The sequence below is a fragment of the Phragmites australis genome, chromosome 13, assembly GCF_958298935.1.
Source record: "Phragmites australis chromosome 13, lpPhrAust1.1, whole genome shotgun sequence".
NCBI classification, from domain to species: domain Eukaryota; kingdom Viridiplantae; phylum Streptophyta; class Magnoliopsida; order Poales; family Poaceae; genus Phragmites; species Phragmites australis.
The window spans coordinates 22,660,713-22,677,065 of NC_084933.1; the positions used below are offsets into that span (position 1 = coordinate 22,660,713).

At 46.1% G+C, this 16,353-nt stretch overlaps 1 protein-coding gene across 5 annotated transcripts; it reads right to left on the reverse strand.

Annotated features, from left to right (window-relative positions):
- Positions 1–2,356: 2,356 nt before the first annotated feature.
- Positions 2,357–10,691, reverse strand: LOC133887742 (UDP-glycosyltransferase 73D1-like). Of its 5 annotated transcripts, none has more exons than XM_062327710.1 (7): positions 7,792–10,691; positions 7,012–7,089; positions 6,851–6,924; positions 6,193–6,363; positions 5,062–5,232; positions 4,454–4,637; positions 2,357–3,823 (listed from the first exon to the last, which is right to left on the reverse strand). In XM_062327710.1, the coding sequence occupies exon 1, from the start codon at positions 10,591–10,593 to the stop codon at positions 9,112–9,114; it is 1,482 nt and encodes a 493-aa protein (XP_062183694.1). In that variant the 5' UTR covers positions 10,594–10,691; the 3' UTR covers positions 2,357–3,823; positions 4,454–4,637; positions 5,062–5,232; positions 6,193–6,363; positions 6,851–6,924; positions 7,012–7,089; positions 7,792–9,111. The 5 variants fall into 5 exon arrangements, with proteins under 5 accessions (XP_062183694.1, XP_062183697.1, XP_062183696.1 ...); XM_062327713.1 differs by having other exon boundaries at positions 2,357–2,653; positions 2,857–3,823; positions 4,454–5,232; XM_062327712.1 differs by adding an exon at positions 6,562–6,656 and having other exon boundaries at positions 4,454–5,232.
- Positions 10,692–16,353: the final 5,662 nt, after the last annotated feature.

A 16,353-nucleotide genomic window follows, 5' to 3' on the forward strand; every position in this document is an offset into this window, starting at 1 on the left:
TTTTGTGTGGTCTGAGCTGAAACACGTCGTGTTTGTCATTTTTCCTGCAAAAATTTAATTCCGTCGTGTTGTCTTGGACTCTCTTCTGCTCTAACTTCGTTTCGCTGCATGTAGCGAAGTACTATTCCACGTTTCCTCGCAAAGGCCGATCTCTAGTCACCAAGGATTTCAGATGCTGAATTCCTGATACCGAGTAATGAGTCTGAATTGATCCCGCAGGTGCTACGACTTTATTTCAGAATCTTAGTCTAAGACGAAAAGGTTCGGAGTAATTATACTCTAGCTGGCTTTATTTCTCTTCTCTTTTCCCATTTCTTTTACGTCCATTGCTCTATTGAAAACTTAAGTAACTACTTCATCGATTCTTAAATACAGATCATTTTAAAATACATATAGTCAAACTTTTAAATTTTTAATGATTAATACACCTAAAATGGTTAAAATTTGACACATACAATGATATGACTAGATTTATCATAAAAAATACTTTCATACAAACCATATGTTTAACAAATTTGACTAAAAATATTATAAAGAGTAATGTTAAAATACATATTAGAAGCCGTGTCGATATCTAGACAGGTAAAAATGAACGGACTTAGCATATATTTAATCTGCTAACTGATCTCTCATTTGGCGATCGTGTGAAATGTACGGGCGCATATTAAACTGCAACGGTCCCACGCAACCAGCCGGAATTGCGATTCAGCGCTGGTGGTCACTAAACACTGGTCAGTGAGAGGTGCAGCAGACTAGCACTGTTTTGGGGGTGGTCCCTCCCTCCCTCCAAGGTGGGAGCCTGGCCCCACCAGACGGCACCAGACCCCTCCTCTCCCGAAAAATGGCGTAACGGCCCATCAGGCCATCACACCACCGGGCAGAATATGGATGCAGTGTGGTGCTCTTCCTTTCTGCGCAGCTGCACCCATTTCGCAGGCACGGTGACGCTTGGTGCAGCACGCTCCAGGTCGCATCGACCAAGCACCGAGTGCGGTCCGGCAACGAAACGGCCGCTCTCCCCTTGACCTCTCTTCTCCTGATTCGTGCTTCCTTTCGCAGCGAACCAGACGATTGGTATGTGCACTGGAGGTGTCGCTATTCAGTGTCGCCCTGAACCGAGCACGTACGCAGGACGGCCAGCCGATGGATCTTTCACCTCTGCTGGGGCGAAGCGAGCGACGAGTCAAGTCGCCGGCTAAAGGCGATGTGAACACACTATAGCTTACGCGCAGAGCAAAGCACTGGCCGACACGTTGAGGCCACCTGAGAGGCCGAGGAGGGGAGCTGCGCCACTGGCTTTATCCAACTAGGATCAAGAGGAGAGGAGCAGGTGAAAAGAGAGCACCAGCCACGATCCTACGCCCAAAGCAGGCAGAATCCGGCCGCTTTATTCGGTCCGGCCCATGGCAAAAGAATATAAGTGCATAACCAACTTGGTGCGGAATCTTCTACTAATAAAAACGCGCGTTCGCTCGTTCGTTCCCTCGCTCTCAGAACCAAGAGTCAAAACCACCTAAAAGCCAGTGCTCTCCCCTTGCTGTGCTGCACAATGCACACCAGATTCCTTCGAGAAAGGCTAGCCAAGGTACGTGCAAGTAACACCGTGACAGAATCCACTTCGCCGCCCGGAGATTCCAGAGGCCACCCAGCCACCCAGATACTATTCTCTCCCCTCAGTGGCCAGCGCAGTAGTGCTCCTGCAACTATGGATGGCCGGCCTTCGCCCCTGCCCTGCAATTTGCTCGCCGCTGTCGGTCAGGAGGAAATGCTACTGATTCTGCGTGGAGCCGTGGATCCGATCCGCGAAGACGGGAGCCGCGCGAGGACGACGCAGATGCGCTCATACGGCCATACCCGTGTAAAGGAGGCGTGAAGATGGATTCCCTGGTGCATTGGCCGTTGTGGCTTGTGCGTGCTCGTGCAGACCGAAGGAGCGGAGGCCAGAGGGAAGATGAGTTCCCGGAGGTAATCATGGATGCGCTGCGAGATGCGCTTCTCTGTACGTCTACAGGCGTTTGACGTAATATGTGGCACGCAGCTTCGTGCGTGCCGTAGTGGTGCGGTGGGCGTGCATGAGCAATCGGGCACTGCCGCTCGATCCCATTGGGCGGACCTGACATCGGACTCGTTACGGTCACTCGGGCGCCTCGCTTTCTCCCTCGGAATTGTTGGGGTGCACAGGAGCTACATAGCCCATGGCAGACATGAGCAGATGCAATATACAGAGAAATCCTAATCATGGAGCGGAGAAAGCATAGGAGAATGATATGAGCATGTGCACTTGTGCAGCTTAAATGGGTAAAAAGGGCATTGAGAAGCGACTGAAATTAAAAAGAAAATTTTGCACATCTGCCACTGAAATTAAAATGTACTAGGATTCTCAAGTTCAGGTCTTGCGTTCATAACCAACTCTGGGATCGACCAATTTCAGAGGATTCTGTACACGAGGAGGAATCAGGAAAACACAGAGAGAAAGAACTTCTAAGCTAACCAGGTCCTGGTGGGTGTCAATGAAGGTCCCCATTGCCAGGTTTCAGTTGAGCTCCTGGATGTACACTACCTTTGTCTGAAGCAGTGGAAACATCTGATGTACAAGCATAACCTCCTAATCCCGTTCTGAAGATAAAGACCGACTTAACATATCTCTGCGGCCCTGAAGAGTACAACTCCTAGATCACTAGTCATTTCCAAGTTTCTACGCCACGTTATCGAGTAAATACTAAATACCAAAGACTAAAGACCATATTAGGTTAGTCGGGAGAGATTCTATCAAGCAGTTTCACATCTATAGTTAGGCAGATCTTTCCTGGGGTAACAAGGTGGATGTAAAATATGAATTTAGTGCCATCAGCTCACCTTCTTCCATAACCACGGTAGCACCCACCGGCAACGTAGTAACACCTCCACCTCTGTTTGGGCCTTCCCAGATATCACGCCCAGCAAGAGTTATACTACTGCTTAAGATGCTTCCTCCTTGACCCCAGTTCCCAGTTTGCAACAACTCTCCATTCAATCATTCCTCCCTCTCATTGTATTCAAGAATTTTCTGCTTGATGTTCCGCTTCTCGAGCTCAGCAGCCTCCTGCTGCTTTGTGCTCTGCACAAGTGAGCAATCCCTAGGAATGAGCATTTGCTTCATCTGCAGCTTATGCCCTTTCTTCACAGGCACCTTGACACACATCCTGCTAACACCCCCAGATTTGCCAATCTCATCATACACATTTTCTTCATCCACCGCTTGAGTGGACATCAAGTCCTTTTACCCCTCAAAGGTATTCATTGGTATCTTCATGTTCATAGTGGGCCTGGCCTGCAGCTTTAACTTGTGCGGCTCCAAGCTTTCCTGAAGGAGGGCTTTCAGCTCTCGATCAAAGTCTTCTTGCTCCTTAGGATCAACTTGCACCACCTTATGTCGAACCTCAACACTTTCTTCTTCATCGGAACCAACAGGCACGTCAATGTCCTCACTGTGATCTTCATTATCCGATCTGTCATCTGATCTCTCTTCATACAGAAAATCTTCCACGTCTTCATGTCCATCCCGATATCTGCTTCTGCTATCTGAAGAGCTCTCGGTGACTACTATTTCGTCATGGCCCCTACCATTTTTCTCGGGTCTATTTGGTGACCTCTTGCCATTGGCATCAAAAGCAGCATTTTCAGATTGTCTCAACTTTGATTTGCTGTCTGAGTGCCTTTCATTTCCATCTTTATCAGCCAAGGCCACACACTCATTTTCTTCAAGCTAGTCAACTAGTGCATCATTTAATTCTTCTATAGATGAATGCCTAGTCATGTTGGGCCGTAGCTCAGCAAACATATCCTGCAGTAGATATAGATGAATTAGAAGCCACTGACTAGAATAAAACTCATGCAAGAGAGGATTCTAAATTTGTGGAGCCTACATTCTACAAGAGAGGATTCTAAAACTTGTACATTTATTATGGAGTTCTTCACAAGTTTACAATGAGGTCCAATATAGATTAAGATGTGGCGCACTCTTGTGCTTCCTTTTTGACTCAGCTTTAATAAGTATAGAGCAAGAGGTGTGCGCCAACTAAATAGTGCATGTGCTCTCGTAAAATGATAATCACATATCCTCTATTCGCTAATGTGCCACTGGAATAACACAGAATCACACACCACAAAATAAGTCTAAGCACACCAAAGCAGACAGCAAGGAAGTACTAAATGATTCTATTTCATTAACAATGGACATAACGTACAGAACTGCAGGATAACAGTTATGTTGGCTTGTCTTCTTAGAAACAAAACAGTAATGATGCGTTATTTTACTTTAGCATATATGGTGTAAAAACCATCTAAAACAATCAAACATCAAATCAACATGACAAAGTAGGAGTCATGCTGATACAGTGAGGGCCAACAGGAATAATCATGCCTGTAATCTGCAATCTCTAACAAGCTCCTGATGTTTAGAATAAGGACTAACCTGGACATCAAACTCTACGTCAAGTGGTAACGGCCCTTTGCTGAGAGCATATCTTTGAAAAAACAGCAAAAATCTGTCAAGCTTCCTTTTAGAGGAGTTTACCAAAATAGTGGCCGCAAGTCTGGAGAAGTGTAATGATCAGCCTGATGCGGAAAAAATCTCCTGGGGGATCCAGCAGATCTTGCTGCACAGGATACAAACATAGGATATTTTTTGGAAATAAATAATAAGTGGCAACATATATATTAGTTTAAAATATAGAAAATTAAGCACCCATATAGCATTAGAGATGATGGGTGAGAATAAAGTTCAGCAGCGTTATGCAAAATACTTATCCAGAATTCCAGGTCCGAAATATGCAAAAAGATTTGTGATTTACAGTTCTGAACGTTTATCATGCAAGTTTCAGAACGGCAAAGCCAAAGGTTGGTTTTAATTTAAAAAAACTATATCTTATTAACAAATGCATGCAGTTTTTTAAAATATTAAATCAGGAAAAGCGAAGCAAAAAAGCTGACACTTCCACATTTCATAAACCAAAATCCAAATTATTGCAAGAGCAGTATCTATGATAAGTTGTCTCCAATTTTGCTCGAGTATTAACTTACTTTAGGTGTTCCATGACCAAATATAATAATAAGGTATAGTGTCTCATATATAACTGATGAATCAATATGCTCATAGTTACATAGCTCCCCGAGGAATCGCATATGGGCAAGCCGTTGTTGTTGCATTGCATAGTCGTTTAGCTCAAGTCCAACTCTAATCTCCTCTAGAACCTGAATCAAGATAAGAGAAATATCTAGTGTCAGTTTACAACTGAAACTAAATAAAGTCCATATTCTGTTTTTAGTTGTTGCATGCGCAGATGCCAGATCGTCTAAGAGATACTAGACCATCAATATGCTTGGAACCTCAACTATAAATGACAACCCTGAATGTCAAATCACCAAACAAAGAAAGGAAGATGGTGTACATTTGCTAAGATTTGTTTTGAGGCAGGCTGCACAAATTAAGCACCAAATAAGTCGAGCGCCAAACTCAGAGAATGATACTCAACAAAATTGCAGTATGAAGTTCGATTCCATGATACATTAGTGATCAGTCATGTTGCAACTTTGCATGCCATAAAATTTTTCACTTAAAGTGAAAAACCAAAAAAAAATTGCTACTTTCTACTGAACGGTTTACCACTTCAACTAAAGTAACTCACCTCATCTACCACAGACACAGCAAAGTCCACATGATCGTGACTAAGACCAGCAGCGAGTAGAGCAATCAGGTGCACTTGGCTATACTTTCCCTTGTGAACCTTTAGAAAACAATTCACAAGGTACTGTTCACACTCTGCCCAATGTAAATCGCATAACCGGCAAAGAACATGTTGAACAGTTGATTTGTCAAGACCTGAGAAAAGCAGTCTCCTACTAGGGTTGAAAATGGAACGGAAAAATCCCGAACTGTTCGACGCCATTTTCCAAATTTTTCTGATCGTTTCCGATTTCTCTAGAACTTATATAAAACCGGACTGATTCCGAACCGACGAATACGAAAACAAAATCAAAAACAAACTAGCCTGATTTCTGATCGTATTTTCAAAATACCATATAGTACAGCAGGCACAAATGCTCTGCTCAAATAAAGGGTTACACAGGTGAAAAGAAAATTCACATGATAGAGTTACTACAATTCTGCAGGCTGTAGAGGGAATTAAAATATGATGGTATCCAAGGAAAGACCTGAGATCAGGTAAAGATTCATAGAAAGCCTTAGTGTTTTCATCATCCCATATAGGTTGTACCGCAGAGGAATCTTTCTCGGAAGGGGTTAAGTCAGTCCCTGTAGTAACCCTTGTTGTATGCCCATCTTCTGGCATAACAGGAGGCAGCATATCAAGAGCTTCGGCTAAGCTACAAAAGAATATATTCAAATTATTTGTCAACATTTATGCAAAGAGATGTATATAATCCTACTATGGTACCAGTGACTTAAAGAGGAAAGTGAAGATTATTTGTAAAGCTATGGTTTGTTTCTTTTTACTTCATACAATAACTAAACATAAATAAACCTAAAAGAAAGGAATTAAGATGAAGACCAGAAACTGCTACCACTTTTAGACCACCATGGTAGCAACTATGCTGATCTCCCAAATGCAGTTCAGAATAACAGGTTTTTGTTTACTTAATCTCTGCTAACTCCTATCCTGGAGTGAAAGAAACATAAAAAAGAATCAATCTTTTAGAATAAAAAAGGAATCTAAAGTGAAAACTGAGAAAGGTGAGGATAATTATCATTCAATCAAGGGGACTGAATAAAGGGCTAGTTGTGCAGATACATAACCATTTAACCACTAAAGGAAAAAAAAATAAGATGCTAGTGCTGAGAAGGAAAACTCACGAGGAAACACAGTGCAGTAACTGATCAAACTATCTTCGAAGCTTCTCATGTGAGGCAGTATTCTCATCACAAATCTGTAAAGTAAGTGAAAGTGTTGTTAGTTAGATATAATTATGTGTACATGCACCAAATCAATTTTTAAATCTGCTCGCTGAACTTACCTTGATGCAACGGGCTCTTTGTTGTTTTGCTTTTTGGCCGTGGAGCCTACGATGGTACTTTTTTCTATGTTATAAAATCTGCAGTATAAGAAACAGATAATAAGCAGCTCTCGAATTTATGTTGAGGATGAAGTAGCACATGTACCTATTATGGATATATATAGCACTTTTATACCAGAAAAAGAAAAAAAAACAGCGTCACAAAAAGTAAAAAGTTTGCTTATAGGCCTGTTGCAATAAAATCAACTTCTGTCTTCAATCAGAACGTAATCAATAGTCTATATCCCAAATTTATAATCTAACACTGTGATATAATATATTTAATGTGCTCTTATTTTTTTTATTCATTATCCACGAAAGAATATTGTTAGTTTTAGTATTTTAGAACAAATTAGTTAATCATTGATTATCTCTTTTAAGTGTTAGTCTTCAAAATCATCACATTGGGTAACTACTATCAGATGATTTTGGTTGTATTCTCGCTGTACATTGTGTAAGAGGAGTAAATTTGGTCTTACACAATGTTTCCAGGATTTATGTCCTCAAATTTGTATTGTAGAAGTCTTTTTTTTAATTTATTTTTACATGTTTATATACACTGTTGATACAACTTTTTATACCAATAATAACAGCTGATTTACCACCATAAATTAGTTCGGGAAGGTAGCATGACCTCCAAAATTAATACGAATCATGAATCTGAGTCAATTCTAAAGATATCAGGTTATGTACTGAGTGTTCTAAGTGAACAAAAAATATACACGAGTTGTGTTAGCTAACCAGACATTTCTGTGGGGCATTACGTCGAGTACCTCATGTGCGCTGTTCGGGCGGTGAATCCTCACCAAGCTCGCGCCATCCATTGCCACCCTGGCTATCGGATCATGGCATAGCCGCCGTGGATTTCGGCGTGTCGTTGCCACAAGAAGAATAACACCCGCCGGCGCGGAGATACACACGCGCACGACAGCGACCAGCACGCCTCGCCAGTGGACAAGCCATGGCACTACGGCGGCGCATAGCTCGACGGCACGACGGCCGGAGACACGCATAACACAGCTCAACGCCGGCACGGCCAACTGACCATGCACCCACGGCGCAGGAAGAAATAGATCGACATGGCAGTACGAACCGGCGCAGGCTCAGGGGACTGCGGCACGGCAACATACCTCGATTAGCGCAGCGGAACAGTGGCTCACTGGCGCAGGCTTGAACAGCCGCGACACAACGAGCACAGCAGCGGCAGGGGAACTTGGCCGGAGCGCAAGCTCACCGGCTTGGTCGGCAGCAAGGGGCAGCGGTCTTCCTCATCATCGGAAGGAGGCGAGCGACAGTACAGCGTCCAGCAACAGGGCGGCGGCCGGCAGCAATCGAGCTCCGCCCTTTTCCTCTGCGCACGGCGGCCAGCAGCAGGGTTCCGCCCCTCTCCCATCTGCGCGCGCCATCAACGGCGGCGGCAGGGCGTCCAGCCGCCTCTACTCCCATCTGCACCGCCATGGGCGGCGGCGGCGGGCAGCTGGGCTCCGCTGTGTTTTGGGAGGCAGAGGCTCGGGTGGTGCTGCGACGGTGCGGTGGCGGAGGTGACGACCGGACTTGGTGAAGAAAGGGATGGCACGCCCAAATCGCGAAGACGGCTCGCGCATCGGGCCTAGGCCAAGCGCTCGGCATCTGGCTGCAGTGTGGATGATAGGGCGGAGGCCAAGCGTTCGGTAAGTCGAGTTGTTCGGCCTGTGGCGGGTCGCCCTCTGCAGGACGCACCGGTGACAACAGCTCCCGCCGACGCGATGCTTCCGCCGGTGGTGCCATCGCGTAGCTCCGCCGCCAATATGTTTGTTGCCAGAGAAGCACAAAATCACTATTGCAGAAAATAGATGTGATCCTATACTATAAGCAGAAATTGCAATCAACTGAACTTTATAACAGATTGAAATTGCAACATGACTAGTTCTAGTTTCATCTATTTTATTCTCCCCGTCCAGCAGGAATGGCACATACGCAGAGTTCAAGCAAGAAACCAATCTCTAGAACATCGACAAGCAAACACTGTGAACTTATTATGCAGACATCAACTGATTCACAAGCTGAAACTAATCCATATTTTCAAACGGCAAACTGGATCAACTTCTTCAGATTCATGTATGACGATCCACCATGCTCCAAAGCAGCCTTTGCTTTGGCCTTCAGCTCCTGCGTTTTTCTCCTCCTCTCCTCTGCTTCGGCTCCATCCATCAGCTTGTTTAGGGCCTTCTTTACCTGTTCCATTCCCACATCTGGCTTCGGCTCGCCGCCGCCGCCTCTGGCACCGGTCAACACGCCCTCGGTGGGCTTCGTCACGCCGACGGACACACCGATTCCGAGCACGTCCACGATCAGTTTCTCATTAAGGAACTGCTCGGCGGTGAATGGCCAGGCGACCATGGGGACGCCCGCGGCGACGCTCTCCAGCGTCGAGCCCCACCCGCAGTGCGTCACGAAGCCGCCGACGGCCGAGTGCTCTAGGATGGCAACCTGCGGCGCCCACCCGCGAACTACGAGGCACTGGCTCTCCGGGAGGCCGTCCGCGTCGGTGTTCTCCCGCAGCCACCTCGCGGTGTCATTTGGAAGCGAGTCAGCTCCCTTGATGACCCAGAGGACAGGCCAGGAGCATGACACAAGCGCCAGGCCGAGCTGCATCAGTTGCGCTGGAAGCATGCGCCCGGCGCTGCCGAAGCTGACGTAGAGCACGGACATGGCTTTCTTGGCGTCCAGCCACGCCATGCACCGTCTCGCGTCATCCGAGTCGGCCCGCGAGTCGAGCAGGCCAGGTGCGCCGGACAGCGAGATGGGGCCGACGGCGAGCACCGTTTTGCCCGTGGCAGCCGCGAGATGCGCTGCTGAGCCGTGCTCCAGCTCTTCGAAGCTGTTCACGACGATGCCGTCCACGGCCATCTCGAACTCCCGGAGCTCTCGAAGACTGTCCTCCCCAATGGAGCAGGAAGGCAGGAACTGCAGTGGCAGCTGCCTCCTCGCGAACTTGCACTCGAAAGGCGGCAGAACAGGGACGTCGAAGAGCTCGTCCAGCGACGCGACCGCCTCGTGCGGCTTGTGCGTGTTCAAGTACTCGCAGCACAGCAGAGCAAACGCGCCGAAACCGTGGAAGATAAAGCAAGGCGCGCCGAGCTCTCGCGCGATGCCCAGCGCCCACGTGTTGCACATCCCGGCGACGATGCAAGTCGGCCGGCACGGCGCCATGGCGCGGCTGTGCTGCGCCACGGCCACGCCGAACTGCGAGGTGGCATCAAAGAAGTTCGGCACCAGGCCAGGTGAGGGGACGTGGTCCAGCCTCTCGCAGCCATCCGGCAGGCCGGCCTCGGCCGCCGGAAAGGGGATCACGGTGACCGTGACGCCCGTGGAGCCTTGGGCGGTGCGGTCCACGCGGCTCCGGACGAGCTGCGCGCTGGCGGGCGTGGTGATGATGGTGACCGCCGCGCCGTGCGCGGCGAGGAGGCACCCGATGTCGACGATGGGGATCATGTGACTGGTGGCCGGCCATGGGATGACCAGGATGTCAGGCTTCGAGGTCAGGGTGGTCTCCATCGCCATTCTTGTAAGGACGGTGGCGAAGCGGCTTGTTGCCAGATCCTAGTTGTCGTTGCCGTGTTGGCTTGTTGCAGCCGGGCCTGAACCGTCGGTAACTGCTGGCAGTGGCCTTATACTAATACTAATAATGCTAGTAGGTACTTAATGGATATTATTAGAATCTGAGTTTTGTTGTTGCCGTGTTGACTAAAATCTGTGTTTTGTTTCACTCGATGTGTTATTCATCTGAGATTTTTGTCTGTCATACATCAGAAAATTATATATATTTTTATTATAAAAATATATTATTCACTTATGAATCTATTTTTTTTAGCTATTAGATCTTTATCCAACTATTGCTGTTGTCAATTAAAATATACACTTATTTTTCACTCGATTGAAAATTAGTTCTTTTAATCTAATTAGACGGAAGTAAACTTTTAATTTATTTTTTTAGTTTTAGGTTAACATAATGACCCAAAAGCATAAACTTGCATCCCTACAATCAAGACATGATCAATGACGACATGTAAATTGTAGACAAGGCTCGCATCTGTCCAGAGTCCACAACAAGCAGATAAGATTCGCATTGACCAGATTTGCAGGGCACAAATGACAAAAGGCTTCAATCATGTAAGAGTGCTGTCTTTGACTTCGACAATGCCTCCAAAATACAAATTCATCCGCTGCTTTTTGCTACAATATATATTGCATGCATTCTTATTTAGATGTCATTTTAGTATCTAGCACGTATAATAAGATGACAATCAAGTCATTTATCTTTGAAATATCTACCCAACTTCATTATTCTTATATCCAATTAATAGCATCTAGACCACTCAATCCATCATGCTCATTGAATTCAACTCCAATTTCCAATAGCTATTTGAGAAAACACCACTAGAAAACCTAAAATGATATTTATTTAAGAACAAAGCTAAATTCATAAAATGACATCTATTTAAGAACAAAGATAGTAACCTAATAAAATTATAACATTACAGACATCCTTTACGACACAAAACTTTGAAAATTCCTGCATCCCAAATTGTTACCTTTTGTGATTGACAAAAATATCAATGAAATAGAGTATGCAAGTACATATCCAAAAGGTGTTATGTTGGATATCTCGAAGTGAGTAGCCGAGATTAATGCAGAGAATAAATTGATAATAAGTACTGCATCTGATTCTAAATATAAGTTTATTAGGAAATTGGCATAGTCTCTAATATGACACTTTGACTAGTAATATCTATAGAAGTATATTATTTTAAATAAAAAGAGTTTTTTATTATAAAAGTATTTTTCATGATGACTCTACAAACATCAATCTTATGTTGTCAATCTAAATGTTTTTAGAAATAATCTATAGTAAAAAAGTTTTTTTACTAGGACAATTCTAAATTGACTTATATTATTTTTTCCTCCTGACGCTTTGAAGGGCCCTCGCGTCGTCTCTCCTAAGGTGACTCAGGGGCGTCACCTCTATGCGGCGCTCACTTCCTGTTGGCCAGCTCGGCACGGCTGGCGACGATGGTTGTGGCCAGCGACGGAGCCAAGCAACAGTCATCGCGGCTCCCCTCCCCTGCCCTCCCTCTCCCCTATGCCTTTTCCTCTTCTCCTATGTCATTGTGTTCTTCATTGAGTTCCAAGTGGCGTGCGTGGTTCGTCGTCTTGGTGGCGGCTAGATCTGTGAGGCTTAACCAGGATTCGGCCCAGATCTGCTCTACATTGCGTGTGGCAGCCAGATCTATTGGGTTTGATGGGGCATGTTGCTCTACGGTAAGGCGAGTTGTGCCACGACGTAGGCGATGTGTGCTGCTACTACTGCTTTGGTGCCTGCGGTGCGTGGTGGCCGCCCCCGCCGCGTGCTGATGCTACCTCGGTGAGCGATGGCCGCCTCCGCCTCCGTCGCGTGTTGTTGCCACCTCCACCACGTGTTGCTGCTACCAAGGTGCATGGTAGCCGCTCCCGTGCCCAGCCGAGGGAGGGTGGTGGTGGTGCCCAACATGGTGTTGTGGGGACTAGACCCTGGTCGCAGGTGGTTCTGCGACAGCTGCGCATTTCATGCTCTGCTCGGTGCCCCTACCCCTCGAGTCAGACGTTGCACTATTGTTGTTCCCGACTCGCTGGTGGTTATGCCCGTTCGGCGACCTCGGTGGGGTTCGCGGTGGCCGCCCGAGGTCACCACGAGCCGGCGTCATGCCTTTGGTTCCCCCTCAGCCTTTCACCGGTCGGCAAGCAGCTGGGCATGATGTTAGCAACAGTAAGTCAATTGTTTTTTCCAATTGACAGTCTAAATTTATTAGGCTCGCCACAGGTTCACTGGGTGTCCAAATAGAATGTTTAGATAGCATAAAAAGTCATTTCAATGAAATCTATGCATCCACGGCCTTCAATTGTCCATCCAAACCTTGAAATAAAAAATCAAAATTTTACATTAACATCTTTTTTAATAATTAATCAGGTATTACAATTGGTCTAGCCTCTGACGCCCCTCCAGTAGGCCAGCCTTGGGTGTCAGGAAGGGGATCACAACGACATGTATCGCTTGATCATCGCCTTGTGCGGTGCTACCCTCCACGCGGCTGAGGACAAGCGGTGCATCGGTCGGGGTCATGATGACAGTGACTGTTGTGTTGTCACTACTGCAAAAAAAAAAACCATTCACTGCCGACTCCAAAATCACCTTCACTGCCGGTTTTGGAGCCGGCAGTGGGCAACGGGCAGTGATAGTACTATACTATCACTACCAGCCCGGGAACCGGCAGTGAAGGGGTTATCACTATCGGCTGAAGGCTTCAACCAGCAGTGATAATCGGACGTTAAATCGATGTTTTTGGGGCAAAAAAAATTAAAAAAAAATGCATCAGAGGAACACCCACGCCCGTACCGTCCCAAGTTACAAGTCACTTGATTTCGCACGAAATACACACGCGTGCGGTTCGTGGCTCGAACCAGAAAACTCTCAGCTCGCGCAATATGTCCTTATCATTCCACCATAGAAGTACTAGTGATACCATTAGTATATGCAATCATTTTGATATCTTCTGTCTGAAACTTTAAATGATTATTTGGATATCTAAATGACATCAAATGAAAAAGTTTTTAACTACAAAGTTGTAGATCTAGTCGAGGGCTACAGTTTTGATATAAAGTTTGTTCCTATCCAATTTTGTATGAAAATATTATGAATTTTTTAAAATAAACTCTCATCCACTATCACTGTCGACTCTAACCACAAATCAGCAGTGATATTATCATTGTCGACTCGTGGCTAGAGCCGCCAATGAAACCTTGACTATCACTGTCGGCTCTAGCTACCAACACGCAGTGATAATCAAGTTTCACTACCGATTCTTTTTTAATGGTTTTTTTAGTCTCGGTCCTTGATATAAACTGGTAGTGATACTCCATCACTGTCGGCTCGTAAGAAACCGGCAGAGATAGGCTGGCATATAAGCCTATTTCTGTAGTAGTGTGTGTGCGGTGAGAAGGCAACCGACGTTGACTATGGCGATCATGTGGCTAGTCACCGTACATGGGATAAGCACAAAGTGAGGCGGGGGCCTTGTTAGAAACTTGTGTAACCGAGCAAAGTGGTGGGCCTTCGGATCTCGGATGTGATCGAGATTTGAAGGCTCAGTAGAAAACACACACGAGCTGGAGAAAGATGCACTATAATTAATGTCGTGCACCCTCTTTTTGATTATAGTGTCGCCCTATTTGTAGACCATACTCGACCGTTCTCTATTATAATGTATAATTATACCCCTCTAACTGCAACATTCCTAGCATATTCATGGGTATTTTGGTACTATCCTAAGCACACCTATCCTATTTATAATCATACCCTTCCCGGTCTTCAGTTACCAGTGATGATCTTCCCTTCACCCGAGCTCTCGAAGGTCTATGGCCGATGGCGCCTTTGGCGCACCTTCAGTCAACTTCCTCGTGTCACCTTGCGATAGTCCTCAACTGGCTTCTGAAGGTCGCCGAATGCTTCGCCTGAGATGACACCTTTGATGTCCCTTTGGTCGTTTCCCCCCACGAAGCCCAATGAAGGCCTTCGATCACCTTACAAAGGCTCAACACAGGCTACATCGATCCTGGTACCCATACATGTTCCGGCGGCGTTGAGCTTCCGCAAGGTACCTTCGGCGTATCTGAAGGATTCCTGCAACATTACAAATCCACGATAGTCGTAAACTTTGTCAGTAAACAATGCCGTAGATGCCTTCAACCCTACATCCGAAGAGGTCTGTGAGACCATCCCCCAACAGTAGCCCCCCACGAGAAAGGCTCTTCTTCGATGGGCCAAACCCATGAACTAGATGGTACCACCGAACACCATTCCCTTCGGCCTATCGAAGGACTCACACCCTACGGTTTACCTTCGGCCAAGGACCCCCCCCCCCTTGCATGCCCTATGGGTCTAACTTTTTTTTGGTAACAGTTCAAATCTCAAGGCATCAATTACGATTATTGTCTTAACTGCCATAAAGGAGACAATTTGGATCTCGAACCAACGTCTCTTCAACTGGCTTCAAAGGTTTTTTTAGGCGGGTACGACTCTTGTCTTAACTGCCACAAAGGAGATGGTTTGGATCTCGAACTGACATCTCTTCAACCAACTTCACAGTTTTTACCGTTATATATATCACCCTGTGGGTCATTTTCATCATAAACTCTCTTGCTTCAAGCTTGCACACACATATTTTAATGTTATGTATGAAGGCATCCTTAACCCTTCACAGTCTTGACCGGTTGAGATAAAACCCAGACAGCCTAACCCGATGGCTCCAAAGAGCAAGTTTAGCAAGCTGAAGACATACTGGATTGGGAAGTCTATGGTTGATGAAAAAGTTCTGGCCAATTTAAAGAGAGAAGGCCTGATAAGCGACATGTCAAAGGTCAGGCTTCCTACAAATCATAAGACTCTAGAGCCAGCAGATGATGTGATGATTGTCTTCTTAGATTATTTCAGAGTTGGACTTCGCCTACCATGCGATGAGATGGTGGCGAAGGTCCTAAATTTTTTTGAGATTTTTCTCCATCAACTGATGCCGAACGCCAATGTTTGGCTCAATCTCTTTGCCTGGGCAGCAAAATCGGAAGGAACGAAGGCATTGGCAAGGGCCTTCATTGCCGCTCCCCAGGTTCACCATCAACCAAAGCCTATCTTTGTTGACAACGTGCAAACTGAAGCTCACTATAGTTGCGCGAACTTTACCTACTGAGGAGGTCTAGCCACGCCTGTTGTAGCTTATAAGAACAAATGGGCAAAGGATTGGATGAAATGGTGGTTCTACCACAAAGTAGATAACAAGGACTACCTTGTGTCGAAGTGCTAGGAGCTCAAGGTAAACCGCACCCCAGACATGATGATTAAGGGAGCCCAGCGGGAGGCCTTCGAAGCCTCCATAAGGTGTTCGATGCATCTGAGCACCCGCGATCTTGTCGAGGAGTTCCTTGTCGTAGGTATTTGGCTTCTGAGCGAAGGGTGGATCATCCTGTCATTTGGGCCGAAAGGATCAAAAGGACTTTGCCATCCCTAGTTTGATTTCATGAGAAAACCTGGTATGTACCCTAGCCTGTTTTTTCTTTGGCCTTCGCTTTGTTACTCTTCCTTATTCGCTTGTGCTTTGCAACCGTCTTATCAATTGTTGAGGTGGAAGCCGAAGCCCGCCTCCTCTTGGGAAAAGTTACCATGGGCGAGGGCAAAGCCTGCGTCAAACTAGGCCTCGGCCGCCAACTCAATAAGATCTTCGAGTTTCGAGGCCT